This window comes from Populus nigra, chromosome 2 (genome assembly GCF_951802175.1).
Source record: "Populus nigra chromosome 2, ddPopNigr1.1, whole genome shotgun sequence".
Classification (NCBI taxonomy): Eukaryota; Viridiplantae; Streptophyta; class Magnoliopsida; order Malpighiales; family Salicaceae; genus Populus; species Populus nigra.
In genome coordinates, this window is record NC_084853.1 from 35876254 (window position 1) to 35893412 (window position 17159).

Genomic DNA, 17159 nt, shown 5'->3' on the forward strand with positions numbered 1-17159 from the left:
TGACTTTTTAACTTCATATTATATATATTATAAGAAAATCTTTTAATTATCCATTGTGGAATAAATAATTTTAGGTTTCATAAATACATGTCAAGCAAGGATTTTTTAGATCAATTTTATTCACTCCTAATTTGTTTTAATCACATATTTCATGTTAGAGAATAATTCTTAAAACCTTAAAAGTGATCAGATTCTACTTTTAATTTGACATTAAAAATGTCCATGATTCTAACAAGTAGTATTTAGTTTGTCATGGAAGTTGGTTTGCTTATTATAGGTACGTCCTTTGATAAATGATGTCTAGATTCCAAGGTTCTTAATGTTAGCAATTTTCTGTACATTTTTGCTCGCAGTGCTAAAATTAGTGTATCCATAAGATATCCCTACTCGATTTCAATATGGACATTCTCAACTCAGACTTGGTCTGGTTGTCCTTTTTCCCCCGTTAAAATCGTTGAGAGAGAGGGACTTAATTTCAATTAACTAGTAAGTTGGCCTGGAACCAAAAACAGAGAGAAGTACGGGCATGGAAAGCCCTTAGCATCAAAGAAAACTTTTTCCACAGCTGCATGCTGCTACTCTGAACTCAATTTGGAAGCCTGTTGCTGTTGATTTTGTTATCGGGAACCGTTTGTTTTTGGGAGTACTGCTCTACTCTTATGAATTTCCATGCTCTTTTGTGGCTAATCTACTGGTTTTGCTTCTATTTTTATATCATGATGACGATAATAAAAGCTTCCTGTATGTTGTGTCTTCATAGCTTCCTATTCATGAATTTTTCTCCCTCTAAAAAAAAAACAAAAAAACAAGAGGAGAAGAAAAGAAAATATCGCATAAAAAATGGTTTCTTAAAAGCTTGAAGGGCATGACTCATGAGTGTGAGGTTTAGTCTCAGGTGCACGAATCTGATGCAATCATGCCAACCTGATAGGAATGCCAGTAAGCAATTCTGATTATTTTAATTTTTGGGGGGATTTCCAATGAATATTAGAGGACAAAAAGACTGAAAAAATGTGAATTTTATTAAAAATGGCGTGTGTTACAATAACTGATAGAAAGGATGAGGATTGTTGCTTCTAAAGCAGGAAACTTTACCCCTTTTTATTCTAATAATCTGGATCTTCCCACGTGATTTAGGCAAAGATTATCACGCAATACATGTTAGATGCATATATTTTAAAAGATAACTAGACTATTTTAAAGCTAAAAATCCATTTCTATGTTCCCTTTTCTAATAGAACTTTTGCAGACCCGAGTAACTTATTAAAAAAAAAAAAAAGTCTTTTCTGACTGCATCTGCACTCTTGTTTTTTCTTCTTCTGCTTTCATTTATTGTCATGTAAAACAGTACTAGACCCTTGTACTTTTTCACAAGCTCATTGCATGAAGATGAAGATGAACATGTCAACTTCCGTAAGCCTCCCAGCTCCCTTGTAGCTTTAATATGTTGTTTTCAGTTTTCAGTTTTCACTAGAATAATAATGAGGGTGGTGTGAATGAGCTTGATTTCTGTATGAGGAGAAGTGAATTAGTAATCTTGGAAAAAAGTTAGATTTTTATAATGGGTTTCTTTCTGTAGTCTTTTGAGTTTTTGTGTGACTTTGTTTGTAGTTTTATCAACGACACTGCCACAAGACCTGGTTGAATTTGAGTTTCCACATATATTTACTTTCTTACTTGCTTCTTTGCTCGCAGATCGAGTCTAAAAACCATAGATTATGTCTTCGCCGAGTTCTCCCTTTATTATGCCTACTTTCAGCAGGTTTTTTTATTGGGAGTGTACTTTTGTTCGCAGATTATAATCAGGTACATACATATTCACTTCAGTCACTCACATTTGATTCAACAGTTTCACTAATACATGTATCAGTGTCATTGAATCCTGTAAATGGCAAACACTGAGGTTTTTTTATTTTTTGACAGAAGATTTCAGGATGGACATCAGTGAATGTTGTTTTATGGGACACAAGACCGAAGACTTGCGAGGTTTGTCGATCCAAATTCCGGTCCCTTTTCCTATTGTGTAGTGATTAACTCTATTAATTTCCTCTGTGTGTACATTTAGACTGAAAAGAGGCCTAAAGGAACTGAGACACTACCTAAAGGTATTGTGTCTCCAATGTCCGACATGGAAATGCGATCGTTATGGGGCGACGACAAAAAGGTGCATGATCTCATATCACCAGTTACATTTCAGAGTTTAAATTTCTTCTGTATAGATAGGATTTTGTCCTGCACCAGAAAAATGACCACCTGGTGCTGTCGAGCTTACGCATGCATGAACCAAACTTGTTTATGAGACACCATATGCATATTCTGTTTTGATTTGGATAAAAATAGATAATCTGACATGGTATATCATTTGTAATCTTGGGCACAGAAAACAAAGAAACCAAAACATGTGCTGGCCATGGCAGTTGGAATAAAGCAAAAACTGAGCGTCAAGAAAATTATCCAGAAGGTTTTTACACCCTGTTTAATTTCATTCTTCGTCATTGCCTCTTTCGTCTCTACAAATGCTGATCTGTCTATCTGTTGATTTGTCACAGTTTCCATCAACTGATTTTGTTCTGATGCTTTTCCATTATGATGGCATCATAGATGAATGGAGAGATATGGAATGGCATCATCGTGCTATACATGTATCTGCCATAAATCAAACTAAGTGGTAACAAGCTATATCTTCTAGGAATTAAGATACATTCTACACCTGGCTTTATATATGTTCATTCAATTCTCGATGACGGTACAAATTTTGCCATATTTACGTGAGTTAGGTGGTTTGCAAAGCGATTCTTACACCCGGATATTGTTTCGGAGTATGACTACATCTTCCTGTGGGATGAAGACCTTGGAGTTGACGATTTTCATGCTGGAAGGTATCGACATATGTATTACCTTTGTTTTAGTTGTCCCTTCGGGATCTACTCCCTCTGTAGTTGCCAAATTAATCCCTTTTTCCTCTGCTACTAATATGAAGTAGAAGCAACTACAATGTCCTATCCTCAACATATTGCAATCTTGGAGTTGGACCAAGGCTAGCAAATCTCACTGTTCTAAAACAACATTAAAGACAGATTTTATATGTGGAAAACTTAATAGATTGTGTATTGCTCTTGGTAATCATCCAATAAACTAATGTTCCGTCTTCAATTACTGAAATACAGATATCTTTCGATCATTAAAGAAGAAGGGCTTGACATATCACAGCCGGCACTTGATCCAGAAAGTTCAGAGGTGCATCATCATCTTACGACGAGAAAAAATGGATCAAGAATACACAGGTTTAACTTTTTTCTGCGAGAAAGTTTGCTTTTGGATTTGTTCAAACAACAAAACAACAACAAAAGAGAAAACTTTCTTTTGGAGGCTTTATTATCGTTCTTCTTTTTACATCAAATTCGTGTCTTCCTTGTCAGACTTGCTGTCGATGATAGCTAGATTTTGACGGAAGTAATGTTCTTTATCATTAATTTTTTTTTTTAATTTTAGTTCAAATAATGTGTTAACAGGAAGGTGTTCAGGATAATTGGTCAGACAAGGTGTGATGAAAACAGCACAAGGCCTCCATGCACAGGGTAGAAATTCTGCATTCATTACTTCCTAATTTGGTAGTTTCTGGTTCTCGGGCGTGTCCCCTCTACCTTTTCTTTCAGGTTGAGTCTCTCATGTGCTGTGAAAAGAAATAAGAATGTTGTTAGTGCAGATTTGTAGAAATGATGGCCCCGGTTTTCTCAAAAGCTTCCTGGCGCTGCACATGGCATATGATTCAGGTCTGGCATCTTTATAAAACTTAATCTTTGGAAGATCATTACAAAAGAAATTTAAACATTTTCTCTTATTGTTGTAATGCTTCATGTAATTTCTTGCATTGATCTAACAACTGTGTCCTTACTCCTTTTCTTTCATATTTTTGTCAGAATGACTTGGTTCATGGGTGGGGCTTAGATTTTCAGCTCGGTTACTGCGCACAGGCATCTAACCTATTCTAAAATTACATATGCCTTTATTTGGAGAAAAAAAAAATGAAAAATATATCTACGTTGTTTAAAAAAATTCTTCTCTCTTATCAGGGTGATCGAACCAAAAGCATTGGGATTGTTGACTCCGAGTACATAGTTCATTATGGTCTTCCTACACTAGGAGGCTCTGCATCAGAAAAGGTTAGACATAGTTAATTTGTACTGCAATTAGTTCACTCAGCAAAGCACTTGGCACTCCTTTTCAGTTCTGCCAGTATGCTAAAAGAGCTCAGCAGTTTATCGATCCTATCTTCTATTGATGATATGCTCCTTGATGCCATATCTCATAGATTTTTTTTGCCAGAGGCAAACAAAACTAATAGCCTCATCTATATCACATTTTTTCCATCCATCATCAATAGTTTGAATTTTCATTATAAGTCCAGTGTTATAATTAATGATGATTGAATTTGCAGGCACAATCATCGTCCGGTCAATCTGCTGGCAGACTTTCGGTAAGCTCTGGTTCCTGAAGCGTAGAAACTTTTCCCTATCAGTTTCCCGCTGGTGGATGGCTCAGTAAGAAGCCAAAACGGTGTCAATATCATCATCAAAAGCAGAAAGATGCCCTTTATTGGATCTGTTAAGTATTTTACATGGTCCTGTTCATCATTCCACAAACTGGCTTTTGCAGGTAAAAAAATGGTCATTTGTCGAGCTAGAGAGGTTCAAAAATAGATGGAAGAAGGCTGTTAAGGATGATGAATGTTGGACTGATACGTATCGATAATAACTGACGCAGATGAAATACTAGAGCTTTATTTTGTGACATTGAACTCGTTTAAGTGAGGGAGGAGAACAAAACTGTGTTCTGCAATATACAACACTTACCAGGTAGTACCAGATTCTTATCAATGAGTAGCTGTGAATAAAGCTTGAGATCGTAGTCTATGCTGTCGATTCTTTTAAATGAAGAAAGCAACAATTCCTTTAGAAATGGATTGCGATTGAAGAAAAATATGTATTCTTGAAGAAGATTAAAAGGTAGTATCATTAAATTTGAAAAACAAATGTTTTGATATATATATTTGCTACTTGCTACAAATAGGAGAGTTTAAATCTGAAAAGATAGCATATCCAGACTCTGATTGAGTGATGCTCCTCCTGCATGTCTCTATCCTGAATCTTAGCTGAAAATATAACATAACGTGCAAAAGACTAGGTAGTTAAATTCTTTGAACATTTAACTACCAGTACCACAGATGATTGTAGGACAGAATCAAATTCTGCTCCTTCTGCCTAGGATTCCAGAAATGATTCCTCCAAGTTCTTCACCGCAATCCTCCTGTACATGATGACCAGCCTTCAAAATGCAAAAAAAGTTAAGTGTCAGAAGCATAACTAAAGAAAGTGGATAAGAACGCAAGGAAAGAGAGGTCAGAACCCCAGGCCAAATGAATCAATCACAACGCAATTTGGGTAGCAGAAAGGGTTAAAAACAATACAGAAGCAGGAAGCTATTCCTCATAAATATGAACCAAGTGATAAATAAAGATTAACTTTGAAGACATTATTTGAGAATGGCTAGTAAACATTAATATTCGGGAGCAATTAGCTGAGGATTAAGCACCACAGAATAGTCAATTCTACTCCTCTTAAACCCCAATATGCAGAAGCAAAGAAAAAAAAATGAGTAGCTTAACAGATATTGATGAAACCACACACAAGAAAAATGGAAGAAGAGCAGCTATAAGGCATTGACACAAAGGGTTCGCTCCATAAGATTTTTATTGTGCAATTTAAGTTCCAATGACATCTCTACATGTCTTCCGGTTTTTTAACAAAACAATAAATTGCAAATTACTAGTCCAGGAAAAGAAAAGGGATGGCAGAGAATGCACTTTATATCAATAATGATTGATGAGTAAGCATTTGTAAATGATGCAAAAGTAAACGGTACAAAATATGCTGCTGCTTCCTCTCCTGAGAGAAATGAATTTTGAGCTTTTCCAGAGAAGAGAAGAGTTTCTACCATTGGAAGCTCGATTAGTTTATGTTTGGAATTCTTCAAGAAGTCTTCAACTCCATCATAGCTCAACCAACGATCTCTCTGGCCCCAACACACTGTGGTTTTAACTTTCCAATTTTCATCCAAGAGTGTTTTCCTTGTTTCTTCCACATAGGCCTATGATGTAAAGAAAGAAGAACTCTAAGATGAATAGGACTAATTAACATGTGATAAACTTATTTCACAACAGCAATCTGTAAGTTAGTTTGCTTTCAGGTTTCCACAAACTCCAGGAGCCCTTTACCAAGATAAAACGTTTATGGCACAAAATGTAATAGAATCAACTTGTTCCAAATCTACAACTAAAAATATTAGTAGAGGCCGGTTGTAACCTCAAACACATGCCTTAAATTGTCTGAGCTAAAATCGTGCATGGTGAACAGAAGAAAAGTTTTTGACAAGATAATCTTCTTTTTTTTCATCTAAGACCATCAAGTAAATGGTATGTATGTTATCTTAAGAATGTGCACATTTAACACTGATGTCAAAACCCTTGACTCTTCGTGAAGATGATAACATGTGAGCATGCAGTGAATTTTTAGCCCGGGAATCATGCAAGAATTGTCATGTGGAATAAATCAGGTAGACCAGCTCATGTCGTTTAACCTAAACTACAGAAATACAGACAAATAAAGTCATTCGGTTGGATTAATGCAAGCCTTTTTCTTGGTTGAGATGAGACTGATACTGCTAATGCTATTATGTTCTCTTTCTTTTTCTTGAAAAAACTAAAGAAAATTCTGAAAAGCACAGGTGAGTAGTAGAAGAAAGAACACTGATGAGACTGACTGCTCGAAGAAGCAGCAGATGCATAGATAGACGCCAGAGGTAATGGTAAAGTGCTGACTCGATTTAAGTAGGCCTTGAGACTCAAAAAGGAAAGTGTCAAAGTGTATTTTAACAAGCTCTTAGATGATGAGGAAAATGAAGATCTTATATATATGTTGAACTTACCTTTAGATCCTTCTTCATGGCCTTACTAATCACGTTCAATGCAAACCCTGCAGACCCAGATGTGAGATAAGGTCTTCTATATACCATTGCATCATCCTCTTTCATTTTATAGGGTCCAGAGCTGGTCAAGGTTTTGTCACTGGCCCTTAAAGGATCCTATTTCGGCACAGGTGTGAAGTCATTAGTTGTGGACCAATAGATGGACAAGCTCACAAAGAAAGAAATAGAAATAGAAGCACAAGCCTCATGTCATTGGCAGGAACATAAAATGAATCTTTTTACCTGGCAAAAGATTTCACCCAGTAAGAAGGTGCTGAAAATGGACAAGGCTGATGGAAGATTGGCATGTGTGGCAGTTAGCTTATAAAGTAAGAAAAACAGCACGTTTCAGTAATTATCCTCAAATAAAAATCGAAGAATACAATATAATTTTTTTCATGATTCTAACGATAGATATACATTGGAAGACACCGAGCCTTACAAGCTTTCCGTTTTCATGTGAAAAAACAAAAATGTGTCACCATAGAGCAGGGAAGTTAGCTGTAGATGGAAAGAGAACATGGGAAATGTGGGTAATAGCTGGGAAAGGAGAAGAGCATGTAATAAGGAGGCGTGAGGGATGAGTAATAAGATTTGTGAAATTGCAGACATCTACAGAGTCTTTCTTCCTTTCATTTCTTGACTGGAAAATTTGAATAGAGAAAAATGAAGGTAAGTCGGTACTGAAACTAAAGAAGTCACCGCTTAGCTGATAAAGTTTCTTGGCATCATGCCAAGACTTGGAATCAAATCCTGTTCACATCAAGAATTTGGAGGGAGTGGGGTGGGTTATGTTATGGAGGCCGGGTTACTCTTGCATGCTGCTGCTCTAAAATGGTTTTTTACTGTATAGATAAGGCTGCACTTGTTGTGTGGGTCAATTGTCGAATCCAAAAGGAGAAAAGATTACTATTTTAAAAACATCAAGGAAAATTTCACTGTATGGCGTTTAGTTATGTACTTGGTTGATCTTAGAAGTTCTAGGATGACGAAAATGATACATGAAGTAATGAACAGAAAGCGAGAACTAAATGGTGAGATTTAAGAAACACGTACTGGGGGATTGAGGAGTATTAGATCATTGAGCTTTCCCTGAAGATTGCTAGCATATTTGACAGCAATTGGTGAAAAGTATCCCTGAGAAGCACATCAAAAGTTAGAAGTTCTTCAGTTGCATAGTACATGATGAAAAGATTTAACCTGTGCATCAATGCTTTTGGATGAAAAGTAGGAAAACACACCTGCACAACAAGCGATACCTTCTCAGTGGCAATTTCATTGATTAAGGACTCCAAGGATGCTACAAATTCTGCAAAGTCATAACAAAAAAAAAAACACTCTATGAACATCGTTTCCTCTATATGATATCACGATACGTCTTCTTTCCCCTAAGATACCCATTGGAGCATGAAACAATGGCAGAAGACCTCATCTTTAACCCGAACCCCTGCCATTGTTAAGGCTGATAAGGTAAACACAACTAAATACCATCCATAGTGTAGTCAAATCCGTATCTGGGTTGAGGCTTGTCTGAAAATCCAAATCCTGTAAAAGAAGTGAAGTCAAAACTGCAATCAATTCTAGCCTAAAGCTGATTACAGAGTAAATTCACAAAAAGCAGGTCACTTCAGGAAAATTAACATGTAATTAAAAAGATCTTCATGAAAGCGATTACAAGTGAAATCAACCGTTGAAGTTGAAGAATCCTTTTCTAACCACTATTGTAACTGTGATCCACGTGGTTAAGACATTAAGAAAGCTCTGTGTATTGTCTATAAACTATTTCAAGCTTCATTGCCACACTCATGCATTTAATTTCCGATAATTGGACTGAAGCTTCCATACTTTGTCGTAAAATCAACACTATAATCTGAAAACAAACAATTCACAGTACAAGAATTACGATCTTACCTAACCAATCAAAAGCAATAGCATGATAATTTTTGGACAGAGCGGGAAGAACTTTGCGGTATGAATATGCCTGTGACAGAATATATTAAGACTATGCATCAAACTCTTCTATAAGTCAAAAAAACGACAATGACAGACATGCATATCAAGGACAATATGCTAGTGAATGGGGTTTGAAATCAGATGAAAAGAACATGGACAACAGCTAGCTACACATAAAGTAATTCTAAAAATCATGTAGCTTCACATAGATTTCTACTATGAACAAATGCAGATATTTAACCAGCATCAAACACCATTAACTGAACTGTTCTATATCAAATTTGAGCATGGTTTAGGAACGTGAGCATTATGAGATCTTTCTTGATGGTTTGATGACTGCTATTCAATAAATATGCAAGTGAAAAGAAAAACGAAAGAGAAGAAAATACACATTGAATTACATGGCATAAGTTATAGAATGATAAATATAACAATCCAAAACATTATGATATGGCTGAATTTTCGGCGAAAATCACAAACATTCAGCCATGCTTGACTGAATTTTGGTCATAAAACATTCTGTGAGAGACAACTAAATGTCGTCCAACAATGGCAGTGCCTTTAGTTTTTAGACCAAGGCATTGTACTAAACACCTACAGGCACTTAGCTGCTGCTAAGCCAAACTGAAATATCACGATTCACTAACACAAGTTCATCCAACAGATTGTATGAAAAATCACAAGTCCTCTAAGTGAGAGTGTGGAGAGAGAACAAGAATGCATGTTGCATAAAGATAATTGAATTCCCAATACCAGCCGTTGAAGAAAGAGCTCACCTGTGAAGGGAAACCATGAATTAATATAACAGTAGGATTATCAGGATTTCCGCTTTCCACGCAAAACCATCTATTGCACAAAATCATATATAGAGAGAGCATGTTTCAATCGGTAAGCCCTGCAAATAATCCAATCTCAATTTCTTGATATTATATAGCTCAGCCTATAACAAAAACCCCTATAAAAAAAATTAGTATAACTGTTACGAACATAGTTCGAGATTTTTAACACCTGAAAAGATCATTTGAGGCCTGAGAAGCAGCACCCATTTTAAGTCCAAATATAGGATCTTTCGCCTTATCTCCAGTGCCAGAAACAGGATGAGCTTTCACCTGCAAAAGAGAACCCTCTATGATCCAGCAACATTTCCCTTTTTTTCTTGCCAGCCAATAGACATTGTGAATATAATATCTACATGATACAAAAATACTGCAGCATAAAATATATAAAAAAAAAAAATGAGGACACCAAAACATACAATCTTTCCTTGCTTAAACCATTCATCGGACGGGCTAGGCCCGTCTGAATATTTCCCTGATACAAAAACACACGACTTATCAATGTCTTATCAAGTTCATAATTTTTATGTTTATAAGGAAAAAGGCAAGAATAGGAGGGCACCTCCAGAGAAAGAAAACCCATCTCCAGCAGAAACAGGAGCATCTATCAGATAATCCTGCTTTTAATTCAAGGGAGAAAAGGAATTACTTGTACATGACAACCAAATTATTCAAAAGAAAAAAAAAGTAAAAAGAAGCGTACATCTTGGCCTTTGGATGAGCAGGTGAGATTGAGTGGTTTTCTTGGTGTTTTGAAGGGCGTGCAAAGAAAAGGTGCTGCAGTAGGAGAGTGATGGGGGTAAAGAGACAAAGGGATTTGTGGTTGAAGAATTGCCATTGTTGATTGAGTTATGCTTATGCAAGTGCAAGCAGAATAAAAGAGACCGTTAATGGAACGTAAGTAGGAGTAGTTGGACTTCTTCCCAAAAAGAAAATATAAAGTTTCAGTGAGAAGATAGGTATTCTCTGGCTCTCATATTTTTTTTGGTTGAAACAATAACATCACATGCATGATACTAAAATTCCCAAAAAAAAGGAGTCAGAGTTATTGATTATCACTCTTCAAACTCAATTCTAATCATTCACCAGTATGTATGTGTTGTTATAATTAGTAACTTTCACTGCTCAAGTTGATGTGATTTTTCAGTATTTCTCACTTAGTCATACGAGGTTTTAATAACTTCAAGTTATAGTAAAAGTTTGCTCTTTTCTTTTTCCTGGGTTTGTTTAGGTTTCTGCTTGGTATTAATGCTCAAGTTATAAACATTTATTGCTATTCTTGTGTCGACCCAAATTCCGGATCCAATAAACAGCAATACAAAAATAATGTCATAAAAACATTTTATTTACGCTAAGTCTTATAATATACATATCAAAAATAAATTATTTAATAATTTCACAGTGTTTCATAATCTTTCAATAAATAATATTCTTCAAACAATAAAATCAAATGATACTTCAAAACTCCTTATCATCAAATAGAACAAAAACAAATATTTATAATACTTATTATATTATCAAATTCTAAACTTAAATAAAACAGTATAATAGTGGAGTATCAAAGACATTAAATTAAAAACTAAAAGAAAAGCTTTGCGGAAGCAAGTAAAGCATACCAACAAACAAAGTAGCAGGAACTCTCAATCAAATATCGACATATTAATGAAAGCTAAAAACCTAAATAAATATTAAAATGAAAGGGCAAGTTCAACCAACTCAGAAAGGAAATATCATTTAATACACATCTCAGATATTAATAATTTGTAAGTCATACATATCTTGATATAAATATACACACTAAATAAATTAACATAAGGTAGTGGAATACATGTTAGAGATCAGATAACACCAGTATATAACCAGATGACACTCAAAAGTGACTACTATAGGAGGATCAGTCGCCACAGGAAGGTGTCTCTCTTGCCCGCTAGGTATACAAAATAATATGTACACATAGATTAACTACGTTATATTAGTGTGGAGTTACTGACAAGTCCTATATTAAGACATAATAGATATTTGTATAATTATCTAAGCAAACGAACATCATATCAAATAGAATTTAATTCAACAGAATACGAGTGTAAATTTAAGAATAAATAATTACTCATATAATAAAGCAACATATATAAACATTCAAGAACTTATCAATTGTACTCATCATATAATTAACATACATATATTATTTATATTACATGTATATTAAAGATTTTTTTGTTCACCTAGAAAACAAAAGCAAAAGACAAGAGGATGCAAAACCAGAGACTATTGAAAATCGTTAAAAAAAACATCAACCTATAACGGATACGGAAAACATTAAAAAAACAACTCAAAGCAAAGTAACACAGAAAGATTAAAAAGCTTTAAGTTTAGATATCAAAATATAATTATAAAGCTGAGTTGATTCACATGATCGATTTCAAATATAACCCAAATTAATCGAGCCTAACAGACTCAATTAACTCCTATTGTTTAATCAACTAGTTGACTGCTACCGTAAGTCAATCGATCAGCTAATTTAAACCACCTAGTCGGTTGGTTGATCAAGATTTTCAAAATTCTAATTTAGCAATCCTCAAATCTGTTAATTTTATAAAAACATAATATGTTCTTGAAAGCATGAAATTCTAGATATCTAATCAATTTGTTTTAAATTAACTAACCCCATAAAATATTAATTCAAGCCCTTAAATACTTCGACCTTTCTCAAAATCAAAGCTTAAGTTTAAACTGAAATTCTTGGTACTTTGTGGAGGAAGTCACGACAGAAAGAACGAAAAGAGAGAAAAACAAATCCTGACAAACTTTTTTAAAAATATCGAGGTCAGTTGGGTTAGGTTTGAGCTGAAATTTGCGTTCGGATTTGGTGGGTTAAAACATGGTTCCTACAATCCCTTGCTTTTGGCATTCTTTTTCATTTTCTCTACCTCGTGTAAATGTAAATCCCCATTAATTTCATGACCTCAATATTGTCACATATTTTTGACGAGAAACAAGAACCAAAAGAGAAGAAAATTTGTGAAAGGAAAACGACCCTCTAGCTTGAAGATCGCAGTGGGTGGAATTTGTAAACGAACGTGTTGCTTTTAAAAGAGAGTGCATGAGTAGTAGTAGTAGAGTTCGTAGCAAATGCTTAAATGGTTAAATACATGCAACAAGCAAACAATTCCAATTTCTTGATCATACATTGATGTTCACCGAGACAAACATATTGCAGTTTCCATTTGCAAATGACTATCCCAAATAAGTAAATATACATTGACAGAGAGAGTTGCAACAAACAAAGGAAAATGTAGATTTTCTCTACTTAACATAGTAAGGAAGGTTAATGACATAGAGAAGGAAAAATGCCCAAGTGACACCAGAAATCCCGCCAAAGAAGAATCCTCCAGTGAACTTGGCCCAGCCATCTGCAGTTTGCAACTGGTCAGGCACCTTCTTCCTTCCAGTCAAGGTTAGACTTGGGGCAATAGATGGCTCTCCTTCAGCGAAGGATGCAGCTCCATACATGGTCAAGCAAATGCTTAGGATTACGATCAGACCACCTGCAGCCAAAGATCCAGCAGCACCTGCATACTCTGTGTTCCTCAGTGGACCAGCCTTGACAAATGGACCTACGAGGAGGAAGCCATGGGCCAGCCCCACCTCGATTCCGCGGAGAAGTGGACTGACTGCTGTCCTGTAGGCGGGCAGGTTGGACAGGTACCATGCAATCAGCGGGCTTGATGTAACGGGAGTCTCAAGACTTCCAATGAAGGGATCGCCATTGATTGGTTGAATCACTTGGTAATTTGGCTGCAAGATTTGAACAAAGGATGTCCTTATTATGGTTTCACACGAGCCCTTTCTATCCATTTCAATTTTCCACTACAAGTTATAACTTTTGACATAACAGAAGTACATGGTCAGTAACTAACTGGTTGTGCTCGGAGCATCTAAACAACAACAGTACTAGCTAGACATGGTCAACAAGAAAAGACAGGCAGGAGAAAAGAATATTTCTTACGTACCTTGTCTGCTTGAACGGCTTTGACAGTGAAGCTTCTCTTGTTGGGCGAAACTCTAAATGGAGCTCCAGAAATGCCTCTGGGGATGACAAGCCTCCTTCCTAGAGATGAGGCAAGGCTGCTTTTGAGCTGGCTGGCCATTGGAGAAGCAGTAGTGGCCATTTGACTGCCTTCTTTTTTCCTTTGTTAAAACAGCTTGGAGTACAGAGTGTCCAAATATGCGAGCAACACGAGGAAGGAAGGTGTCTGATTCTCTTGAGTTAAGCTAAGAGAGTATCTATTGCTTACAAACTTGTGGCTGTTATTGGTGAGGTGTCAACTTGTTCAATGTCCATTGGAGGGATTTCATTCGTAACCTTATCCATAGCCCTATCTACAATTGCAAAACGTGTTGACATGGTGAGGCTAAGGAGATTGCTTTTTTAGAAAAAGAAAAGAAAAAAAAATAATGAATGAAAAAGTTAGGGCAAACTTTAAAAAAGTTCACTCAAGTGATTTCTTTCTTCTTCTTCTTTTCATATAGAGAAATGAATTTACTAAAAGATCCCCAATCACAAGAACAAACTATATAAAAAAGATACAAATGTTTTATGTTTCTTTGCATGGTTTAATTTTTAGTATTCAGTTCCACATGATTGCGAGGCAAAGTTCTTAGGAAATCTAATGTTTATTTCTAGGAAAATAGAAATCTATTGAGTTTCATGTGACTACTTATTAATTTATTAGCTAAAACTAAAGGGAAGAATCTGATTGAAAATCCTTTGATACATTATGGATCTAACTAATATTTTGATTTTACTAAATAAAAAATAACTAAAAATATTTTATTTTCACTGTGTTTTCTTGAAAAAGTATTTGAAAAATTTATATATTAAATTCATATATAATTATTTTTAAAATAATTACTAATATTATCATAAAAAAAATATAAATGTATTTAAAAGTTATGGCATAATTAGACAATCTAAAAATATAATCTTGATAATATTATTTGAAAATCTTTAAAAACAAATAATGAAAAGAAGAAAATAGAAGGGGATTGGACAAAGTTTCCCTACAAAATGGATCGTGCATTGTTGAGCTTAGTAGGGCATGTTCATGTATTGGCCTAAAAGCAAAATGCATAAGTGTGTCTAGGCATGGAAGTTTGGTCAGTGAAATCGGTTTGTGATATTTTTTAAAAAAAAGGTGTGGACTTGTCCATCTAATTTTAAAAAAAAATACTATTGACAATATTTTGTTTGTCTAAGTAGACGATATGTCATCTCTATTTTGTTCTCCAACTACCACTGATAGCCAAAGAGTTGGGTTCAAGTGTTGGATCCAAAACTCATATTTCAACTAATTTTCACCCAAGAAAATGCATCAATAAACTTATTTTTTACCCTGAATCACTTATAATCACTTTAAAAACCCAAATCCAAACCAAATTTAAAAAAACTTCATATGACCCATTCTACTTTCTCTAGCATTTTTTAAAGAAAAAAAAATATCTTTCTTGAACTTCTCTCTCTAACATGAATTTATTGACACTAAGAATTTATTTTTTTTGCCAATCAATTTTTTTATGGCTTAAATGTGATCCATCAAGCCATTTCTCTCTCTTCCCTAATTTTCAGTTGCTTTCTCTCACTTTTTTAACATGCAGGGACTAAAGTGTGAAAAAAATAAATTTTAATGCTAATACATAAAATCCTAATTTTGTTTTATTTTTAGTCAACTAGGTAATGTGTGGGTTGCACACGCACAACGTGGCCCGACGGTATTTTCCAGTGATTTATGGTGTTTTCTACCCCAAGGTCAATTTCAAACTCCGAATAAATACTTTTGTTGTTTGTGTGTTTAAATTTCATGTATATTGATTTTTTTTTACACTGTGAAAATTTGAATATTTTTTTGTTGTGATATTCTCATCTAATGAAAAAAAATAAAACAAAAAATATAAAAATTGTAAAAATATAATGATATAAAAAAAACCAACGAAAATAAATGGGTCAAAGCCCAAATCCCATTAAGCTCATGTAGTTAATTGTTGGGTCCAAAGCCCAACTCGCATCATCAATATAGGTTCAAAACTTAATTTTTGTCATCCGCGTGGGTCTAATGCATGTTATTAACAATTTCGACGTAACCTCTCTTTTTAGGGATAAGCGTTATTTTTGACGCATCTCCTTATAAAGAGATCGGTGTTTAAATTTTAAAATCAAATGCAGGTTACATTTATTTTTAGCAATTTCAATGATAATTTCTTTCTAGGACTTAACGTTAACATCTTTAACGAGTCTCATATTTTTAGGGCCTAATATCATTTTCAAAAGTGTCTAAAAAGACATCATTTTTTTCATAAAACAATCAAAAAATAAAAATAAAATAAAAAGCTAGGATAATTAATGGCAATCAAAAAATAATAATTTTAGGAGAAAATACGTGGTAAAGATAACCTTTCATAATAAAGGATAATGTAAGGGTAACATCATTCTTCCTTTAGGAATAACTAATCTCTTACCTGAATTCTGGAATAATTGCTAATTTTTAAGATTCCTAGTTTTCTCTAATTACTATATGGTGACCTCTAATTTTACACGATAAACATTTTAGCCCTTGTCGCGAAGTCCACCAAGGTGCAACAATTGATGTCAGGGGTTTTAAAGGATATGAATAGTAGGATTTGAATATGTTGAAGTTAGACCACGTGAAAAGCCTAGAAAACATATTTATAGACCAAATGGATAAGTCCAAGCCTAAAAAAGATGTTTGGTCTCGTCAAATGACCTATCTAACAAAAACAAACATAACTTTTGATTTGACCATTGAATCATGCTTAAATTTTACCAAAAGATTTTACAAGTTTTATTCTATAGTGAATCAATTGGTTATAACTAGCTGAGTTAGGAAGGCTTCCAAATTACATTTAGAAGAAATTATTTTTTAAGTTTTAGTTTATTCATATTTAATTTTGGATTTTGGCTTTTAACTTTCCTATTTGATTTGAATTCTTTTTCCCTTTCTAGTTAATGTCAAAGATAGATCATTTAAGCTATTGTAAAACCTTTTTTATGATGTATATATTGGTAGAAGATTTTTATAAGAAAATTAATAGTATGGCTAGGGTTTTTGTTTAGCCTTTTTTTTATTTTTATCTTCTTATATCCTTTGATTCCTAGTCTAATTAGTTCAAGTTGTGTAGATTAATATTAGAGTCCAATGATCCTAATGGTTTTTCAAATATGCTATTAAATAACCATTGCTAAAGGTCATAAAGTAGAATTGGTTATAGTGGAAGGGAACATTTTTTTTGTAAGGGAGGTTCTGTTTAAAAATAAAACATTCACAAACTAGT

The 17159-nt window shown here is 34.4% G+C and overlaps 3 protein-coding genes across 5 annotated transcripts; 1 reads left to right on the forward strand and 2 right to left on the reverse strand.

The window, feature by feature from the left end:
- Window positions 1-1242: 1242 nt before the first annotated feature.
- LOC133681741 (uncharacterized) lies at window positions 1243-5043 on the forward strand. Of its 2 annotated transcripts, none has more exons than XM_062104861.1 (14): window positions 1243-1413; window positions 1696-1806; window positions 1924-1986; window positions 2066-2164; window positions 2381-2461; window positions 2550-2668; window positions 2778-2879; window positions 3168-3284; window positions 3513-3578; window positions 3707-3773; window positions 3921-3974; window positions 4074-4163; window positions 4439-4477; window positions 4657-5043. In XM_062104861.1, the coding sequence occupies exons 1-14, from the start codon at window positions 1384-1386 to the stop codon at window positions 4750-4752; spliced, it is 1134 nt and encodes a 377-aa protein (XP_061960845.1). In that variant the 5' UTR covers window positions 1243-1383; the 3' UTR covers window positions 4753-5043. The 2 variants fall into 2 exon arrangements, with proteins under 2 accessions (XP_061960845.1, XP_061960846.1); XM_062104862.1 differs by having other exon boundaries at window positions 1927-1986.
- Window positions 5008-10818, reverse strand: LOC133681739 (uncharacterized). Of its 2 annotated transcripts, none has more exons than XM_062104860.1 (13): window positions 10516-10818; window positions 10375-10429; window positions 10232-10287; window positions 9985-10085; window positions 9753-9822; window positions 8935-9004; window positions 8512-8568; window positions 8265-8332; window positions 8080-8160; window positions 7267-7344; window positions 6985-7140; window positions 5995-6147; window positions 5008-5325 (listed from the first exon to the last, which is right to left on the reverse strand). In XM_062104860.1, the coding sequence occupies exons 1-13, from the start codon at window positions 10648-10650 to the stop codon at window positions 5242-5244; spliced, it is 1164 nt and encodes a 387-aa protein (XP_061960844.1). In that variant the 5' UTR covers window positions 10651-10818; the 3' UTR covers window positions 5008-5241. The 2 variants fall into 2 exon arrangements, with proteins under 2 accessions (XP_061960844.1, XP_061960843.1); XM_062104859.1 differs by having other exon boundaries at window positions 10375-10432.
- Window positions 10819-12969: 2151 nt separating this feature from the next.
- Window positions 12970-14088, reverse strand: LOC133682868 (photosystem I reaction center subunit XI, chloroplastic). Its single transcript, XM_062106411.1, has 2 exons — window positions 13823-14088; window positions 12970-13607 (listed from the first exon to the last, which is right to left on the reverse strand). Exons 1-2 carry the CDS (start codon window positions 13979-13981, stop codon window positions 13116-13118), a joined length of 651 nt encoding a protein of 216 aa, XP_061962395.1. The 5' UTR covers window positions 13982-14088; the 3' UTR covers window positions 12970-13115.
- Between the last annotated feature and the right edge of the window lie 3071 nt (window positions 14089-17159).

Bases quoted from the DNA above. Each gene is read 5' to 3' on its own strand.
- LOC133681739 (XM_062104859.1), bottom strand. From the start codon at position 10,650: ATGGCAATTCTTCAACCACAAATCCCTTTGTCTCTTTACCCCCATCAC. The intron at 6,148-6,984 runs GTAAGTTCAACA...TTTACATCATAG, and splicing joins CCATGAAGAAGGATCTAAAG to GCCTATGTGGAAGAAACAAG. The intron at 5,326-5,994 runs GTAGAAACTCTT...TGCATTTTGAAG, and splicing joins AACTAATCGAGCTTCCAATG to GCTGGTCATCATGTACAGGA.
- LOC133681741 (XM_062104861.1), top strand. From the start codon at position 1,384: ATGAAGATGAAGATGAACATGTCAACTTCC. The intron at 2,669-2,777 runs GTAACAAGCTAT...TACGTGAGTTAG, and splicing joins GCCATAAATCAAACTAAGTG to GTGGTTTGCAAAGCGATTCT. The intron at 3,975-4,073 runs GCATCTAACCTA...CTCTCTTATCAG, and splicing joins AGCTCGGTTACTGCGCACAG to GGTGATCGAACCAAAAGCAT.
- LOC133682868 (XM_062106411.1), bottom strand. From the start codon at position 13,981: ATGGCCACTACTGCTTCTCCAATGGCCAGCCAGCTCAAAAGCAGCCTT. The intron at 13,608-13,822 runs GTACGTAAGAAA...CAAATCTTGCAG, and splicing joins AAGCCGTTCAAGCAGACAAG to CCAAATTACCAAGTGATTCA.